This window comes from Martes martes (genome assembly GCF_963455335.1).
Source record: "Martes martes genome assembly, chromosome: 18".
In the NCBI taxonomy this organism is placed as follows: Eukaryota; Metazoa; Chordata; class Mammalia; order Carnivora; family Mustelidae; genus Martes; species Martes martes.
This window is the reverse complement of record NC_137906.1, coordinates 28,799,229-28,814,623: the sequence shown is the minus strand read 5'-3', so window position 1 is coordinate 28,814,623 and position 15,395 is coordinate 28,799,229. Positions and strand designations below refer to the sequence as shown.

General features: G+C 45.0%; 1 protein-coding gene across 1 annotated transcript in view; it reads left to right on the top strand.

Moving 5' to 3' along the window:
- The first annotated feature begins 2,673 nt into the window (after positions 1-2,673).
- Positions 2,674-15,395, top strand: part of LOC308359463 (BOS complex subunit NOMO1) — a 56,462-nt gene continuing 43,740 nt past the window's right edge. The window contains exons 1-7 of the mRNA XM_080830520.1: positions 2,674-2,950; positions 5,263-5,352; positions 6,841-6,886; positions 9,432-9,532; positions 10,702-10,808; positions 12,876-12,948; positions 15,104-15,256. Coding sequence (XP_080686646.1) covers positions 2,786-2,950; positions 5,263-5,352; positions 6,841-6,886; positions 9,432-9,532; positions 10,702-10,808; positions 12,876-12,948; positions 15,104-15,256 — 735 coding nt within the window. The 5' untranslated portion in view covers positions 2,674-2,785. The remainder of the gene's footprint in view (positions 2,951-5,262; positions 5,353-6,840; positions 6,887-9,431; positions 9,533-10,701; positions 10,809-12,875; positions 12,949-15,103; positions 15,257-15,395) is intronic.

Sequence of the window (15,395 nt, the reverse complement as noted above, 5' to 3'; positions counted from 1 at the left end):
CATCTCAGGTCATGGTCTCAGGGTCCTGGGATCCAGCCCCACATCGGGCTCTCTGCTCAGCGGGGAGCCTGCTCCCCGCCCCCCCCACTTGCCTCTCTGCCTACTTGTGGTCTCTGTCTGTCAAATAAATAAATAAAATCTTTAAAAAAAAATAGGCTATGATATTTTTGCCAAAAAAAAAAGAAAGAAAAAGAAAAAGAAAAGAAAAGTATATGCTTAGGTTGGGGAAACTGGGTAAAGAAGTCAAATCTTTGCCTTCCTCTCCTGGGTCTTAAAAGCAAGGTGTGTGTTCCCAGCCAGTAGCTCTTTTTGTAAAATCCTCTATGTAACATACATGCATAGATGAAAAATGGAAATGCATGGCAGCAGTGATCATGGGAATTCTAATTTTCTCTTCTTTTTCCTTTCCCATTCTGATGTCTTTCTTTCTGCCGCAAGCATTGCATTCTTTTCGCGGTAGAAATGAAAAGAGAGTTTTTTCAGACAACGTCGTCTGCACTCCCCATGCTGCCATGTCCCTTCTCTACAGGTGTTCACCCCTGTCCTCCTGTATGCCCTCCACTGGGTGGGTTCCCTCTTTCTTTTGGGGGTTTCCTAACCCTGGTCTGGGGTCCAAGTCAGTATGCCTTTCGGCTGTCCTCCCGCCTGGGTCTTCTGGAAGAGCAAGGACACAAAGGACAAACTCAGTTTTGAAGCTGAGGGTGGCAGGTCCGCTGTTTTCATTTCCAAGTTTAGTCTGTTTATTTGAGGTGATTTGGGTGGAAGCTGGTGGAAATTAGGAGGAGGCTTGAGCCCTCTCTCTCTCTGTGATCCTGCCTCCAAAGGGCATTGCCACAGTCCTAATGCTTTATTTTATTGTATGTTTAAAGATGAATTTGAGGGGAACAGTGGAAATTTGAGGCGGAATACTCAGGAAGTGAGGAAGAACACAGAGGAAATCAGTTGGGTGAGCCAAGAACAGGACTCAGGCATCCCAGAGCCTACTTTCCAGTCTTCTGAACAGTACGAGGCTGTGTGCAGAGCCCTAGACAAGCCCCTTCATGACCCCTCCCCCGCCTGCTGGTTTCCTATTTTGTAAGGTAAGAAGTTTCCACAGGCCAGCATTTCCTTTTTTGTTTGTTTGTTTTAAAGATTTTATTTTGTTTATTTGACAGAGAGATAGAGCCAGAGAGCACAAGCGAGGGGTGAAGGGAATGGAAGAGGGAGAGGGAGAAACCCCATGTGGGGCTCCGTCCCAAGACCCTGGGATCACGACCCCAGCCAAAGGCAGACGCCCAAGCAAGTGAGCCACCCAGGTGTCCCAAGGCCAGCATTTCCTAATTGGTGGCTTTCAACCCCCTGAGGATTTGTCAAGACAAACCAGGGATTCATGCTGGGGAGGAGAAAGGGCATCTGTTTCAATTGTAGTTATGAATAACAAACCCTAAGAATGCCTGGGTGGCTCAGTCAGTTAAGCATTAAGTGTCTGACTCTTGATTTTGGCTCAGGTCATGATCTCAGGGTCATGAGATTAAGCCTCATACTGGGCTCCTCACTGAGCATGGAGTCTGCTTGAGCATTTCCCTCTCCTTTCCCTCTGTGTCCCCCCCCCCGAAATAACTAAATAAGTAAATAACCCTAATAAATAAAATAATTTAACTAGTTTCTCTTTATAACCAAAGAGTTGAGAATTCCACTGTATTTTGAGAATGCAGAGTGAGAAACTGAAATCAGATGTGCTCGCGGTTGAGATCCTCAGTGGGTGGAACATTCCATCGTAGCCATTATGAAAGTTTTGACCGTGGCATAGTTTAAACTCTCCGTGATTCATAATTGTATATGGCTTAAGTTGTAGTCACAATGGCGAATTCCCGGGGGAAATTGCTTCTCTTACCTGGTCATGTAGAAACAAAATTTTAAAACTACCAAAATAAAGCACTTGATTCTTTCTTAGGGCAAAAGTGAAGGATTCCATTATCAGGTCAGAAAAGCAATTTTTGTCTATTTTGATGTAGTGACTCGCAGTTAAATCCAGTTTTCGTCCTAGTATACATTTGGTCTTGGGACAAAACACCGGATGCTGAGATTTGAACTTATTTTCTGACAACTCATGCTTCAGGTCACAGACAATGCAAAGTAAATTAACTGCTTGGATCTCTTGCTTATGGGAGGAAAACCCTCAAATTTGTTCTTATACCAATGTTAATAGAGATGAGATTAAAATAAGCTTCAAATACCCTTTTTTAAACATTATGATGACTTAAATGACCTGTATTTTGATTTTTAAAAAGTATTGATCATTTATCACAGGAAAATGCACCGACTTAAATTCCTAACGGGTTTGTTTGTTTCTGTTTTTTGTTTTTTTTTTTTTGTTTTTGTTTTTTTTTTGAGATTATATATCGTCTGCGAAATGTATGTGCCAAAAAGATTCGGAAATGTTGTTGCATACTTCGATCAACAGTCTTTCGTCATTTCCAGTTTCAGCGATATTGACTTTCAAAGTATAATTCAACTTTGGAGTTTGTGCCTGTACTCCGGGACCTTGCGACAGCACCTGCCAGACGGTGCGCGGAGTCCTCCAGGCCTCCAGAGGGCACCAATGATCTCGTTTTGTTGCTGAGCTTGCGCCGTAGTTAATTTGTCGGGGCGGTGGGCTTTTTTGAGGCCGGAGCGCGCAAGCGCGGCGGCTAGGGGGCGGGGCCTGGGCTGTCAGCCGGCGGCAGAGGAGGAAGCTGCGGGCCGCGCGCGGAGCAAGGGGCGGGACTGGGAGGCCTGCGGCGGGTCGGGCGGCAGAGAACCGGCCATGCGGGCGTGTGGGGGCTTGGGGCCGCCGGGGCCGGTGGCGTTGGCCGCCGCTGTGGTCCTGCTGCTGGCCGTCGTGGGTCCGGCGCGCGGCTCTGAGGACATCGTGGTGGGTTGTGGGGGCTTCGTCAAGTCCGACGTGGAGATCAACTACTCGCTCATCGAGGTGAGCGCCCAACGCCGCGGCCCGGGCCGGAGCTCGTCGTGCGACCGTGGGCCAGTCGCTCAGCCTGTGCGGGCTGCGGTGGCCTCGCCTCATCCGCCAGGCGGTTGCCACCTGCTCCACATTTTAGGAGTCCTTTCCTCCTTGAAGGCTCCGCTTTCCGCGGGCTCTCCACCGCCCCGTCCCCTCCCTGTCGCGCTGGGGTGGGGGTTCCTGTCGTGGGGTCGGGGGCTTGGAGGTGTGCGCGCAGGGGGTGTGAGGGACATTTTTGGTGACGATGTCGGTGGTTCATAACTTTTATCAGGTCACTCAAAACGAAGGATCCCTCAAATCAGGACACCAGGTTCTTCAGAACTCAAACTCCAGACATCCAGAATCCACATCCAGGATGATAGACGACTCTGACCGTCCCCAGAATCCAGGCCCCAGATCTCTTACAATCCACTCTCAACAAGACCCAGACCCCAGATCCTCAAAACTCAGACCCCCTGAAACTTAGATTTCCTGAAGCCCGTATTCCAGAACCTGGAGACTGCAAAGTCTTATCCTCTAGCCCAACAACTCCGAGCCCCCAAAGGTTCTAATCCACTCCTTCTCAACGCCCTGGATGCTCTTTGAGGGCTTTAATTCTCATCCCAGAGACCTTGACCCAGTACATCTCTGTTGACATCTCAGGGGCTGGGAATCTGTATTTTTAATCTTCCCCCATTCCTTCCTTGGGGACTCCCGTTTCCTCTCTAAATGGAATGTCTTCAGCTGCCCTGATTGCCTTACTGGGTAGTTACTGGAATTACACTAGAGATTTGTGCAGAAGTCTTTTTATTAAGTTGTAAAGACCCATGCAGGTACATGATTATAAGCCCAGTGGGACTGTGACCCAGAAAGCTTTTGTGAAGAGGAAGGTCACTTGTCAGGATAGATGGGACAGAACCTGACGGAGCCCTGGGCTCTGTTTTAGGAGGGTACAAATGGTGGGGCAGGAGAAGGGGATTTGAAAGAGAAAAAGGGAAGAGGCTAGGAGATTCCAAAGAGAAGGGACTATGGGGGCCTGAGATCCCAAAGGCTGACTGAAAGCACATTTGAGCCTCTCCAGTTCTGGCAGCTGAAGGGCTGCCGTGAAGGATTAAGCCAGTATGTTCTACAAATCTGGTTGCTGAGATTCTCAGCAAATCTCGTCAAAAATTGGTTCCACACCCCACTAGGTCTCTCACCTGGCCTTGTTCCAAATCCCAGTTTTTATTCCTGTAGGATGGTGGGGTTAGAACAGAAACAGCAGAGCGCAGTACGGTCTGTTTCCTAAAGAAGGTAATTATCACCTCCAAGACCTGTCTGTCTGTGGCTTCTGTGCCGTTTTTGATCTTAAGTCAGGTGTTTAGTGACTCTGCCCACTGGCAGTGGCAAGGTCCCTAGGTTCTGCTGGGTGCCCATGTCACCTCCTAGATTGCCTCTCAGTGTGTGGGCACAGGTGGTTTCAGAAGGTACCTTGCAAGGCTTTTTGCAGGTTGTAGTTTCCTGGGACTGTGGGAGAAAAGTGAAGGCAGAGAGAAATGATAGTAATACAACACAGTAATATAGTAAAATAATAAGAATACTACTCTTTTTTTTTTTTTTTTTGAGTCGTCCTTTCTGCCAGGTGCTTAATAGGCATAGAATCTGTATAATCACCAGGAAGGGGAGTGGTTCTTTTCTTATCCCTGAACAAACTGGACCTCAGGAGGTTAAATGACTTGCCCAAGGTCACACAGTACATGGAAGACCCAGACTTTGTTTGAACATCTTAAAAGGGTAACAGATTGTGTTGGGATGCAAGAGCTTTAGAGATCTGGAGAAGATATGTTCTAAAGGTCTTTGGATTTGTTTTTGCCCAAGAATGAAAATAGAAGAGAAAATTCAAAGTTTCTATGAGCGTTACTTCCAAGTATTGGGAATCATTTGGGGTTAATAATGCAGATCCTTGGCCCTCACTCCTGACCTAGTTTAGAAACAGAAGTGGGGCTTGGAGATTGCATTTTAAATAAGTACCTTATTAATGGTGAATTGGAAAATTTGTTATAGGTAGGAACAATGTAGAGAGAGCCACTAAACATAAACTGAAAAATACAACTTTGGCGGTAATCTTTAGATGGTTTCTAGCCAGAACAGTGTCTGATCACAGTATTTTTGAGGATACTTTGTCTTTCTCTCTGTCCCTAATACCTGGTGTTAATAGCGGCACGAGATAGGTACTCAGTAAATGTATACTAAGTACTAAGTGCATTTGGCGTAATATACGTAGCTAATTCTCTTATGACTTTCCTTCTTTCCTTGCTTTCTAGATAAAGCTGTATACTAAGCATGGGACTTTGAAATACCAGACAGACTGTGCCCCTAATAATGGTTACTTTATGATCCCCTTGTATGATAAGGTAAGAGAGACTCCTGTAATTGTTTATGATGGGAAGGAGTTAGTGTGGCCCACAGGACTGCACTAACCAGACAGCCTTGATACACCACACAAGCAAACGCTGGTCTCTTTTTATAAGTTACAAGTGGACTTTGACAATTCTGGCTGAATTTTGAGGGAGATGATTTATAAACTGGTTTGAATACAGCGGTTCTCAGCAATACTTGGCAATGCCTAGAGACATTTTTGGTTGTTACTACTGCTTGGGGTTGGGGGATTGCGATAGTATCTGGTGAGTAGAGGCCAGAAATGAAGCTGGGCTACCTGTCATGGTGCAAGGACAGACCAGATGTCAGCAGAGCTAACCTTGAGAAACTCTGAGTTAGTAGAGTTACGTTTGCAAGCAGCTTAAAATATTCTTTAAAAAAATGATACAAGTGATATATGAATTTATGAGCATTGTAGAAAACAACAAAACAAGGTCCTTAGAAGTATATGAAATAAATTTAACCTTTACCCCCCAATTTCTCATCCCTCTGTAGCGATAACGACTGATAAAAGTTTGGTGTGTATCCCAAAAGACTGCTTTCTTTGTGTTATAAACATGCACACATATGTGCACATGTGCAAAGATATGTATCTGTGCTTACCTGCTTGCATTCCCCCTTGATCCCCTGACCCCCTCCCCCCAGTGTCTTCTCCCCATCTCAGCTCTTTATTTGGAAACACAGATTTGTAGCATGTTGCAGAAATAATCAATAAACACACATACTTTTGATTTTGTTTTTTATGTCAGATGGAATTAAACAATAGGAGTTATTCTGCAAATTGAATTTTTTCCCTATGAGATCATCTTGAAAAGCTTTCGACATCAGCATGTATGGATTACCTTCTTATTAATGGCTGCACAGCACATCAGAATCAAATCAAAACTATAACCACTTCTCTGTTGGTAGGCACAGAGGCTTTTCCCAATTAAAAAAAATTACTACTGACAACACAGCAGTAAATATTATTGAACGTACATCTTTAGGCACAATACATAGGACTGACTTCTAGAAGTAGGTCTTAAAATATATATATTTTTTAACCTTCTGTCAACCTCAAGAAAGCAGGGTGTGTGTGCGTAATATCCAGTTTTAAGAAGTGACTTTTGTTTCTAAGGATACATGCTGATGCTGGCAGCCTTGGGCATAGAAGGGGTTAATAGGAGACTCCATTAGTAGTACGCCTGGTATCAGAAGACAATGAGTGGCTGGGTATCGTCCCTTTAGAGCTTTTCCTTGGGCACTGGGTTGGTATCTTCCAGTTGGTCGGGTGGGCACTCCTGGGCATCCAGCCTCAGCTCTCGGCATCTGAAGGCCATCAGGGAGCCCACAGCTACTTGGAACATGTGCTTAGAATTTCATTGCAGGTGGGAAAATGCTAGATTAAACAGAAGCACCGAACTCTGTCAATTTCGCTGAGAGGTCATCAGTTTTCATTCCTCTATCTTTTTTCCCCCCCTTAGGGAGATTTCATTCTGAAGATTGAGCCTCCCCTAGGGTGGAGTTTTGGTAAGTGAACGAAATAACCGGATGTACTCTGTCCAGGATCAGATTATATGCCGAATATTAATTTAAATTGGCGGAGTGCAGACACTGTTAAAATATTAAGGCTTCATTTCTAGTGCGGAACAGGGCTTTTTTCCTCTTTTTTCATTACTTTAGAGTAGATTGGATTTATCTTGGACCTGCCCTAGGGTTTTCTGTCGTCTTTCATAAAATAGGCATCTTTTCCCAAACTTCTCTCAGGAAGCTGTTTTTGTAATTCCATTCAGAAAGTGGTGGCAGAACCGTATCTAGAGGTCAGGAGCGGGGATGTCTTTCCTGTCCCAGGATGGTCTCTTAGACCCCTTGGTGCCTTTTAGGGCCGCAGCATTAAACACTGTGAGATTTCACATGAAAATCCAGATCTGCTTCTCAAAAGAGATCAGGTCTGGCAACCTTGGGTATTACTGGTTCAGCGGCGACCTTGGACAAGTTACTTCCTCTTGGGTCGGTGTCCAGCCTTCTTGCTAGGGAGTCAGGAGCATGGGGGTGGCCGCCTCCCAGCCTAACTTGGAGGATTAATGGGCCAGTGTATTTACGATGCTGGGGAAGACCGGCACCCAGTTAGCAATGAATAAATGCTTGAAAGCATTCTGCACCCAGATGAACAAAAGCTCAAAACTTTTCTGATGTATCTGGCTTTTAGCAGAGCCGGAGATGTGGGAATGGGGTTGACGGAAGAAGAGAGAGTTCTGCTCTGTCACGGCTGACGTTTCCGAAGAGAGTAGATGTGCGTGATCCCCATTCTGTAGCTGGGGGGAGGGGGGAAGGCATGCTTGTTAGGGGAGGTTGCAGATCACCCCCGGCCTGTGGGAGGGTTTTCTTTGAGCCCCCTCTCTTCCGCCGATGTTTTTTCTCTTGAGGAGCTTTTTTATTGAATTATATTTTCAGAAAAGTGTGCTTGTCATATGAGTATCCCTTGAATGTTCCCCAAGTGAATGTGCCCATGTAACCTCTACCCAGATCACGAGGTAGAACCTGTACCCAGTAGGGCCCCATCCCAGGCGCTTCCTGACCGCTCTGCCCCACCCCGCAGGTGACCACTGCCCCCGCCTCCGGAAGTTCTGGATGAGTTCTGTCTGTTCTGATTCCCTTTAGGATTCTAAAGGGGTACATTTTCGTGTCTGGTTCCTTTCTCTTGCCATTGTTAGTGACATTCATCTATCTGTATTATGTGTGTGGCTTTAGTTAGCTCATTCGATCACTGTGTGAGTATAAAGTGATCTCCCCACTTATCTTGATGGACATTTGGGCCGCTTCTTGACATTGGCCACTAAGGATGGTGGTCCTGTAAATTTCCTTGTTCCTGTCTTTCGGTACGTGGTTTTGTGTGTTTGCATTTCTCTTGGGTCAATTTCCCAGGAGGGAAATTGCTGGGCAAGAGAGCATTGAGATGCTGTAGGAGATAGTCTTAAATATCTAAGGCAGATGTAGCAGGTTCTGCTCTCACAGCCGTGTGGAAGAATTCTAGGTGCCTCACAGCCTCACTGGCCCTTGGTAATGTGGTGGTATCTCATGATTTGCATTTGCTTGATGGTCAATGAGATTGAACGCTTTTTAAAATATATTTACTGGCCAGTTGGATAGCCATTTTTGTGAGGTGTCTGCTCAAGTCTTATGTGCATTTTTTTTATTGGCATCTTCCCGTGTGTGTGTGTAATTCTTCATTTCCCTGAAATTCCCTTGATTTTCCCATTTTTTCTCTACTTATCACTCTACACTTCTCCTAACCTTTAAAAAACCTTAACCTTTATTATGATGACCTCTTCAGTTTTTTTTTTTAGACCAAGTGAATTAGTTGCTAATATTAAAAAATCAGAAGATGGCACATAAAATCCAGATGTCTGTTTTTTCTTCAGAAGGTTGATATTTGGCAAAAGCTGAGCGGTGGTGTCCCCTTTCCCGTTCACCATAGTCCCCATGTGGCCTGTCCCCCTACTTGGTTCCTGTGGGCATTAGAGTCTGTGGTCCTGGTTTAATGTGGCTGAGCTCCTACATTTGGTCGGGGGGCCATTTGGAGCCAGGCTTTTGGAGGTTGAGTTGGGACTCTGTCATTCTCAAGGTCTGCGACTTGGAGGGGGGGGTGTCGTTTTATAACCTTTCCGTGTGTCAGTTTGATCATCAGTCCATTGTAAATGTCATTACCAACCTGTTAAAGTAGCTGTGAGGAGCATAAGCACCCAGTAAATAAAACAGTTTGGTGCTTACTGCATTTTCAATGGGACTCTGAGCTACAGCTCAGCCACAAGACTGTTATAAAAGCATATTATTCTCCACACCCTGTTTCATTCTGGGGCAGGAGTCTGGGTGTCCGGGGGAGGAGGTGGGAGGGAGATTTCCCTGCGTACCATTGGATTTTAAATTACGTGAGTGTATTAAGTGCTCAAAAATAAAGAAAATGAAAGTTAACCAAGAAAAGGTGTTTTGCCTACACAGGTTCACCTTGTCCCAGAACTAAACTGGCTCTTGTGTCTTGTCCCCTGTTCCCTCCCCTCCCACTGTCATTTCTCAGAGCCGACGAACGTGGAGCTCTACGTGGATGGTGTCAATGACATCTGCACAAAGGGCGGGGACATCAACTTTGTGTTCACAGGGTTCTCTGTGAACGGGAAGGTTTGGCTTCAGAGCATTGTTTTTTGTTTTTGTTTTTGTTTGTTGTTTGTTTATTTGTTTTTAAAGATTTTATTTATTTATTTGACAGAACACAAGTAGGCAGAGAGGCAGGCAGAGGGAGAGGGAGAAACAGGCTCACCGCTGAGCAGAGAGCCTGACATGGGGCTCAATCCCAGGACCCTGGGATCATGACTTGAGCCAAAGGCAGCCGCTTAACCGACTGAGCCACCCAGGCGCCCCAAGAACATTGTTATTTTTAATATTTTCTCTGTATTATGTACTGAGTCTTCTCCTACCTTTAAGAAAGTAGGACTCTTTTAACATGGGACTCTGAGCCCACAAGGGATCATACATACATAGATAAGCTTCAAGGGCGTCTGAGAAGGGGTAAAATTTTGTGTAAAAGGCAGTGGGTGTTTCTTGGGGTCAGATCTAGGTTACTTGTCATGCCTTGTGAAGGCTGGGTGGCTAACTGCCAAGGATGGCCTTGTATAGGGGTGCAGTCCTGAGCACACGCCCCAGGACTTGGGGCAACTTGTAATCACTGTCGGGGGATGAAGCCGGCCTCTTGCAGATAGGGTTTGCATTTGCTTCCACCACTCCTCCAGGAGCTGTTGCCGTAAACTAGACTGTCCAAGAGTTTTTTGGCCCCCCCTTGATGGTGTGAATGTAGAGGGCTAACCTGTGTGAATGGCAGCTCCAAGTTCAGATTCTCAGGGGAGTTATTGTTCCTCCCTCCATCTGGCACCAGGGTTGACGTGTGTAAATTGCCTTGCTGTCCTTTTCTTCATGGCGGTTCATTTCTCCTCTGCCTCTGCACTGAGAGTGAGGTGCCCATTCTTGGAGAGGCAAGGTGATCCTGCCTTGATGTGTGAGTTGCTTGCTGGTGAGGAGGATCGTGGGTTATTTTTCTTTCTCTGTCACTTATAAAATAATGCTGCATCTTTAACTATTAGTGTCCTGGATTTGGTGAAATGAAGTGTTATTCCGTCACTCAGCCCCTCAGCAGTCCCCGGGAAGGGTATCCATAATCTGTCTACTCTTTGCAAAGGAGTCTTGACCCAAAGAAGGGTACAAGCTCCATGTACGAAGCATGAACGGGATGGACAGTACTGCTAAGAGGAGAACTTTGCTGCTGGTTTGGGTCTTGACCTCCTTCTCCTTGGCAGGTTCTCAGCAAAGGGCAGCCCCTGGGCCCTGCAGGAGTTCAGGTGTCCCTGAGAAACACGGGGACTGAAGCAAAGATCCAGTCCACAGTGACACAGCCTGGTGGAAAGTGAGTCTTGCCGGTGTCATGTTGTCTCACAGCTCAGGGGAAGGAGGGAGCCAGTGACCGGGCCTGGGAGACCTGTGTTCAAATCCTTATTTCGCCTCTTAACTGCAGACAAGTTCATGGCTTTCACTGCCTCAGGCTGTTCATCTGTAAAATGGAAGTCATCTGAGCCCTTGGCTCTCTTGGTGATGGGATGATTAAACATGAGTTAATGTCTGTACAGCACTTGTTGCAGAGCCTGGCACATAGTAGGCCCACATTTAACAGTTGGGCCTGGCTCTGGAACCTGAAAACGTGGGTTTGAATCCTGGTTCCCCCACTTAATCGGGTTTGACCTGGGGCAAATTACTTAACACCTTTGGGCCTCAGTTTTGGTCTTTAAAAATGATGATGATGGCGGAACCCACCTCCTAAGGTTAATAGGAAGATTAAATTAACATTATTTTCAAACTGCCTAGCATGGAATATGTGCTTAATAGTGTTAGTTCAATATAGATTTGCTCAATTATGATTTTTTTAATTTTAAAATTTAGAATTTAAAAATTTTCCCATGTGCATGCGGGAGGGGAGGGGCAGAGGGAGAGAGAGAATCCTAAGTGGGTTCCATGCCCAGCACAGAGCCCAATGCAGGACTCGATCTCACAACCCTGAGATCATGACCTGAGCCAAAATCAAAAGTCAGACACTTAACAAACTGAGCCACCCAGGAACCCCTCTGTGGTGATTTTTCAAAATCATATTATCACTATTACATCAAAATTATTTTGTAGCCGGAACTGACAACTATTTAATTAACCTTGTTGAGTCAGATTTAAAGTATTTATTTAATGGATTTATATCATTGAGTTGTAAGTGTTAACAGATGTGCCAAGATTAATTCAGAGTAGTTCCAACTGATAATTTTGAAAGCATTCAAATCATTACTCCTTCAATATACAAAGCTGACTTAACTGCAAATTAGAAGTTTATAATGAGTCTGTCAGTAAGCTATCCAGTTTTTCAATGAGGACTGTTGAAATTCTTTTTCAGTGTGGGGATAACATTTAGTTCTGCTTGATGGATGCCTGCAGGAGGAACACAGGGCTTCCATTTTCTCTAGGCTAGCAGCAGTTTGCTGTTGACCTCACTGGGCAAAGGAACTTGAACTTGTTGAATCTCCTTCATCGGCACAGACTAAAACAATGATCATAACATGCACGAAGGCCAAAATCCCATAGTAATTTCAATTTTACTGTAGCAAAGTGATTTCCAAGCCGTGTCCAGTTATGACAGGCAATATTTTATATGATACCACCACAGAAGAAGAAATTAGGTGGATTTTTTGGTGTCCATTTTCACTAGAATTAGCCCTCTCGTTGTCTGGCGCTTGCCCATTTGAAGGGTTAAGTGTATCAGAATCCTGGTGCCAGTGTTTCCAGCCTTATCTCTTGTCATTCTGGTCTTGATTTGCCCGTAGTTACTTAACTGGTTTTCACTGGAGTCTGGTTTGGTCATCATAGTTTGTGCAAGAGCCCAGGATGGCTCACACTGTATTTGTTTCTGGTAAAAGATCTCATCTCTTCTGCATAGGTTTCAAAGCTTGTTATCATTGCCCAAGCCGTTAGCAGCGTCTTGTGTTAGCACAGACCTCAGGCTGTCAGCTCTGTTCTCTCTTCTTCACATAGGACTCTTCCCTTCCCATCTCTGGTCCTCTGCATACTTCCTTCTCTTCTCTTTGCCTGTTCGTGCCTATCACCTCTGCCAAAACGCACTTGAATGTTATATGACTAATCCCTGCTGAACCACGGTGACTCGTTTATAAGGTCAGAAATCCTTGGGGTTGAGGGAAACATAAAGCCTCCTTCCTGTCAGTGCATGGAACACCTGTTCTTGTACACAGTAGGTACTCAGTAAGCGCTCTCCGATGTGGATGTGTACAGTGAAGGACTCAATTTTGTTTATGTTCATTTAACCAGCTAATGGCAAGTTGGTGATAATCCAGACCTTATTTTCTAATGCTTCCAATATTAGCCATAAATTAGAAAACTCAGGCTGTTGAGAGAAAGTTAATTGGTATTTTGTATTTCTTAGGTTTGCATTTTTTAAAGTTCTTCCTGGGGATTATGAAATTCTTGCAACTCATCCAACCTGGGCATTGAAAGAGGTGAGTGTTTCAGTTGTGTCAATGGCTGTGCCGACAGTGTTCGGGTTTGGGGACAAGCATGGGGGTCCCGTTCAGGATGTGAAATGGGTTTATGGTTTCTCTGGAAGTAGATGAGAAAAAGACAGTGCTGCTGATTGGTTCACTGGTATTTATAAGATAAAACTCACTGTAGCAGATGTTCCTTCTGTTGTTTTTGGTTTTAGGTGACAGTATTGTCTTCCTGCTGTGAAATAGGTCTGTTATTAACTGTAGCTATTTTAAGCTGAATCAACACCAGAAGGACCCGATGAGATTTATTTGTTGTTCTTTTTCCGGTCTGAAACAGCAACCTATAAATATACTTAACATTCTAGAAACAGTTGTACGTGCGCCCAAGGAGAAGGTGAAGGAATGTCCACCGCAGTTTTGTTTGTACGAACAAAATATCGCAAACAACCTAAATGCCCATTAGGTGGAGAGCAGAGTGGGGTTTCGTCACACAGAAGCCTGTGGGACAGCAAGAATGAGTGAACCAGAGCTACACAGATCGGTAGGAGTACATTTAAAAACATAAAGTTGAGGGAAAAAAGCAAGTTGCCAAAGGTAAAAAGACACGATGTTTCTACAGTAATTAAAAACACTCAGGGTACTTGCACTTACATACAGAGTCCTATGTAGAGAAAAGTGAGGACATGCATGAGAGTGGCGAACACCGTATTCATTATGAAACTGACATCTACAGAGGGAGGCAGGAAGGGAGGTCGAGGTACACCAGGCTCCCGAGTGGTACTTCTGCTTTTCTTTCTTTAGCTGATTTGAGTGTGTACAGGTGTTCTTCAGAGTAGTGTTGGACAGAAATAGTTTATGATAAAAGATCAAAAAAAGGAAGAAATAGACCAGGTGAAGATTTGTAATCCCTACAAGAAAACAAATTGAGATAAGGTTTAAAGGACATTCTTAGACATTAACTTGTATGTTAGTTTTGAGGCTGTGTTTCCTTCTTGCTAAGGAACTATTAGACTCATTATTTCAGTTTTTCTCTATAGGTTTTAAGCATTTATGATTGATGGGACAGTTTCACACGTCGAGTTACCTGTATACTATTCATGACTGTGGGTATTCAGGGGGTTGAAAATGTTTTATTTAAAACTCATGGCTTATACATTACAATTCGAAGAAACTTTAAGGCTTATATATATATATATTTTTTAAGATTTTATTTATTTGACAGACAGATATCACAAGCAGGCAGAGAGGCAGGCAGAGAGAGAGGAGGAAGCAGGCTCCCTGCTGAGCAGAGAGCCTGATACGGGGCTCGATCCCAGGACCCTGGGCTCATGACCTGAGCCGAAGGCAGAGGCCTTAATCCACTGAGCCACCCAGGCTCCCCAAGGACTTATATTGTTAATTGTATGTATAAGGGGATTTGAGTCTATGAATATAAGATTGTGTTTCCAAGTGGAACATGCTGTTGAAAGGGTGAGGCCGGCCCTGGGTGGCTGGTGCCCAGAAATGAGTGTGAGGGGGCTTCTGGGTGCTGGTTACAGGCTGTGTTCAGTTTGTGAAGATCACTGCACTGTGCCCTAGACTGTGCACTTTCTTCTCTATAATCTGTGCTTTGACAGCATTAAAATTCCATGCACATATACCGTTAAACATGGAAAAAAGTAAAGCACGCTCATTTTCAAAAATCGCAAAAGAGGGGCACCTGGGTGGCTCAGTGGGTTAAGCCTCTGCCTTTGGCTCAGGTCATGATCTCAGGGTCCTGGGATCGAGCCCCGCATCAGGCTCTCTTCTCAGCAAGGAGCCTGCTTCCTCCTCTTTCTCTCTCTGCCTGCCTCTCTGCTTACTTGTGATCTCTGTCAAATAAATAAATAAAATTCTTAAAAAAAAATCGCAAAAGATAAATAGCATCAAGGAATGGTAACAGGTAGAAGATTTGGAAGGTGGAAAAGTGTAAAAGAGGTAGAATGTCAGCTGTGCAAAGGAAGTCATCCTGGTGGCTGACATTTTGCCACGTTTCCTTTCAGTTCATGTGGCTCGCAAACACGTGGCTGTGATCCTACTACGTTCCCAATTTTCCATGTTCGTATTTTAGCTAAAGCATGTGTTCGTGGTTGTTAAACACTCTGTGAGGGTTTGTTGTTTGGGAAGGTAAAGTCCCCTTCTTCTGTAGGCGAGCACCACCGTGCGGGTAACCAACTCCAATGCCAACGCCGCCAGTCCCCTCATAGTGGCCGGCTACAACGTGTCTGGCTCTGTCCGCAGTGACGGGGAGCCCATGAAAGGGGTGAAGTTTCTCCTGTTTTCCTCTGTGGTTTCCAAAGAGGTAAGTAAAGAACAGTGGAGAACAGACGAGATGGGGGGTGGGAGGGGGAGGGTGCTTGCCGTTGAAACACCAGTTGGGGGGACGTCTCATCTCAACGTTGAAGAGCATCGCGTTTCTTGGTTGACTCACAAGGAATTGG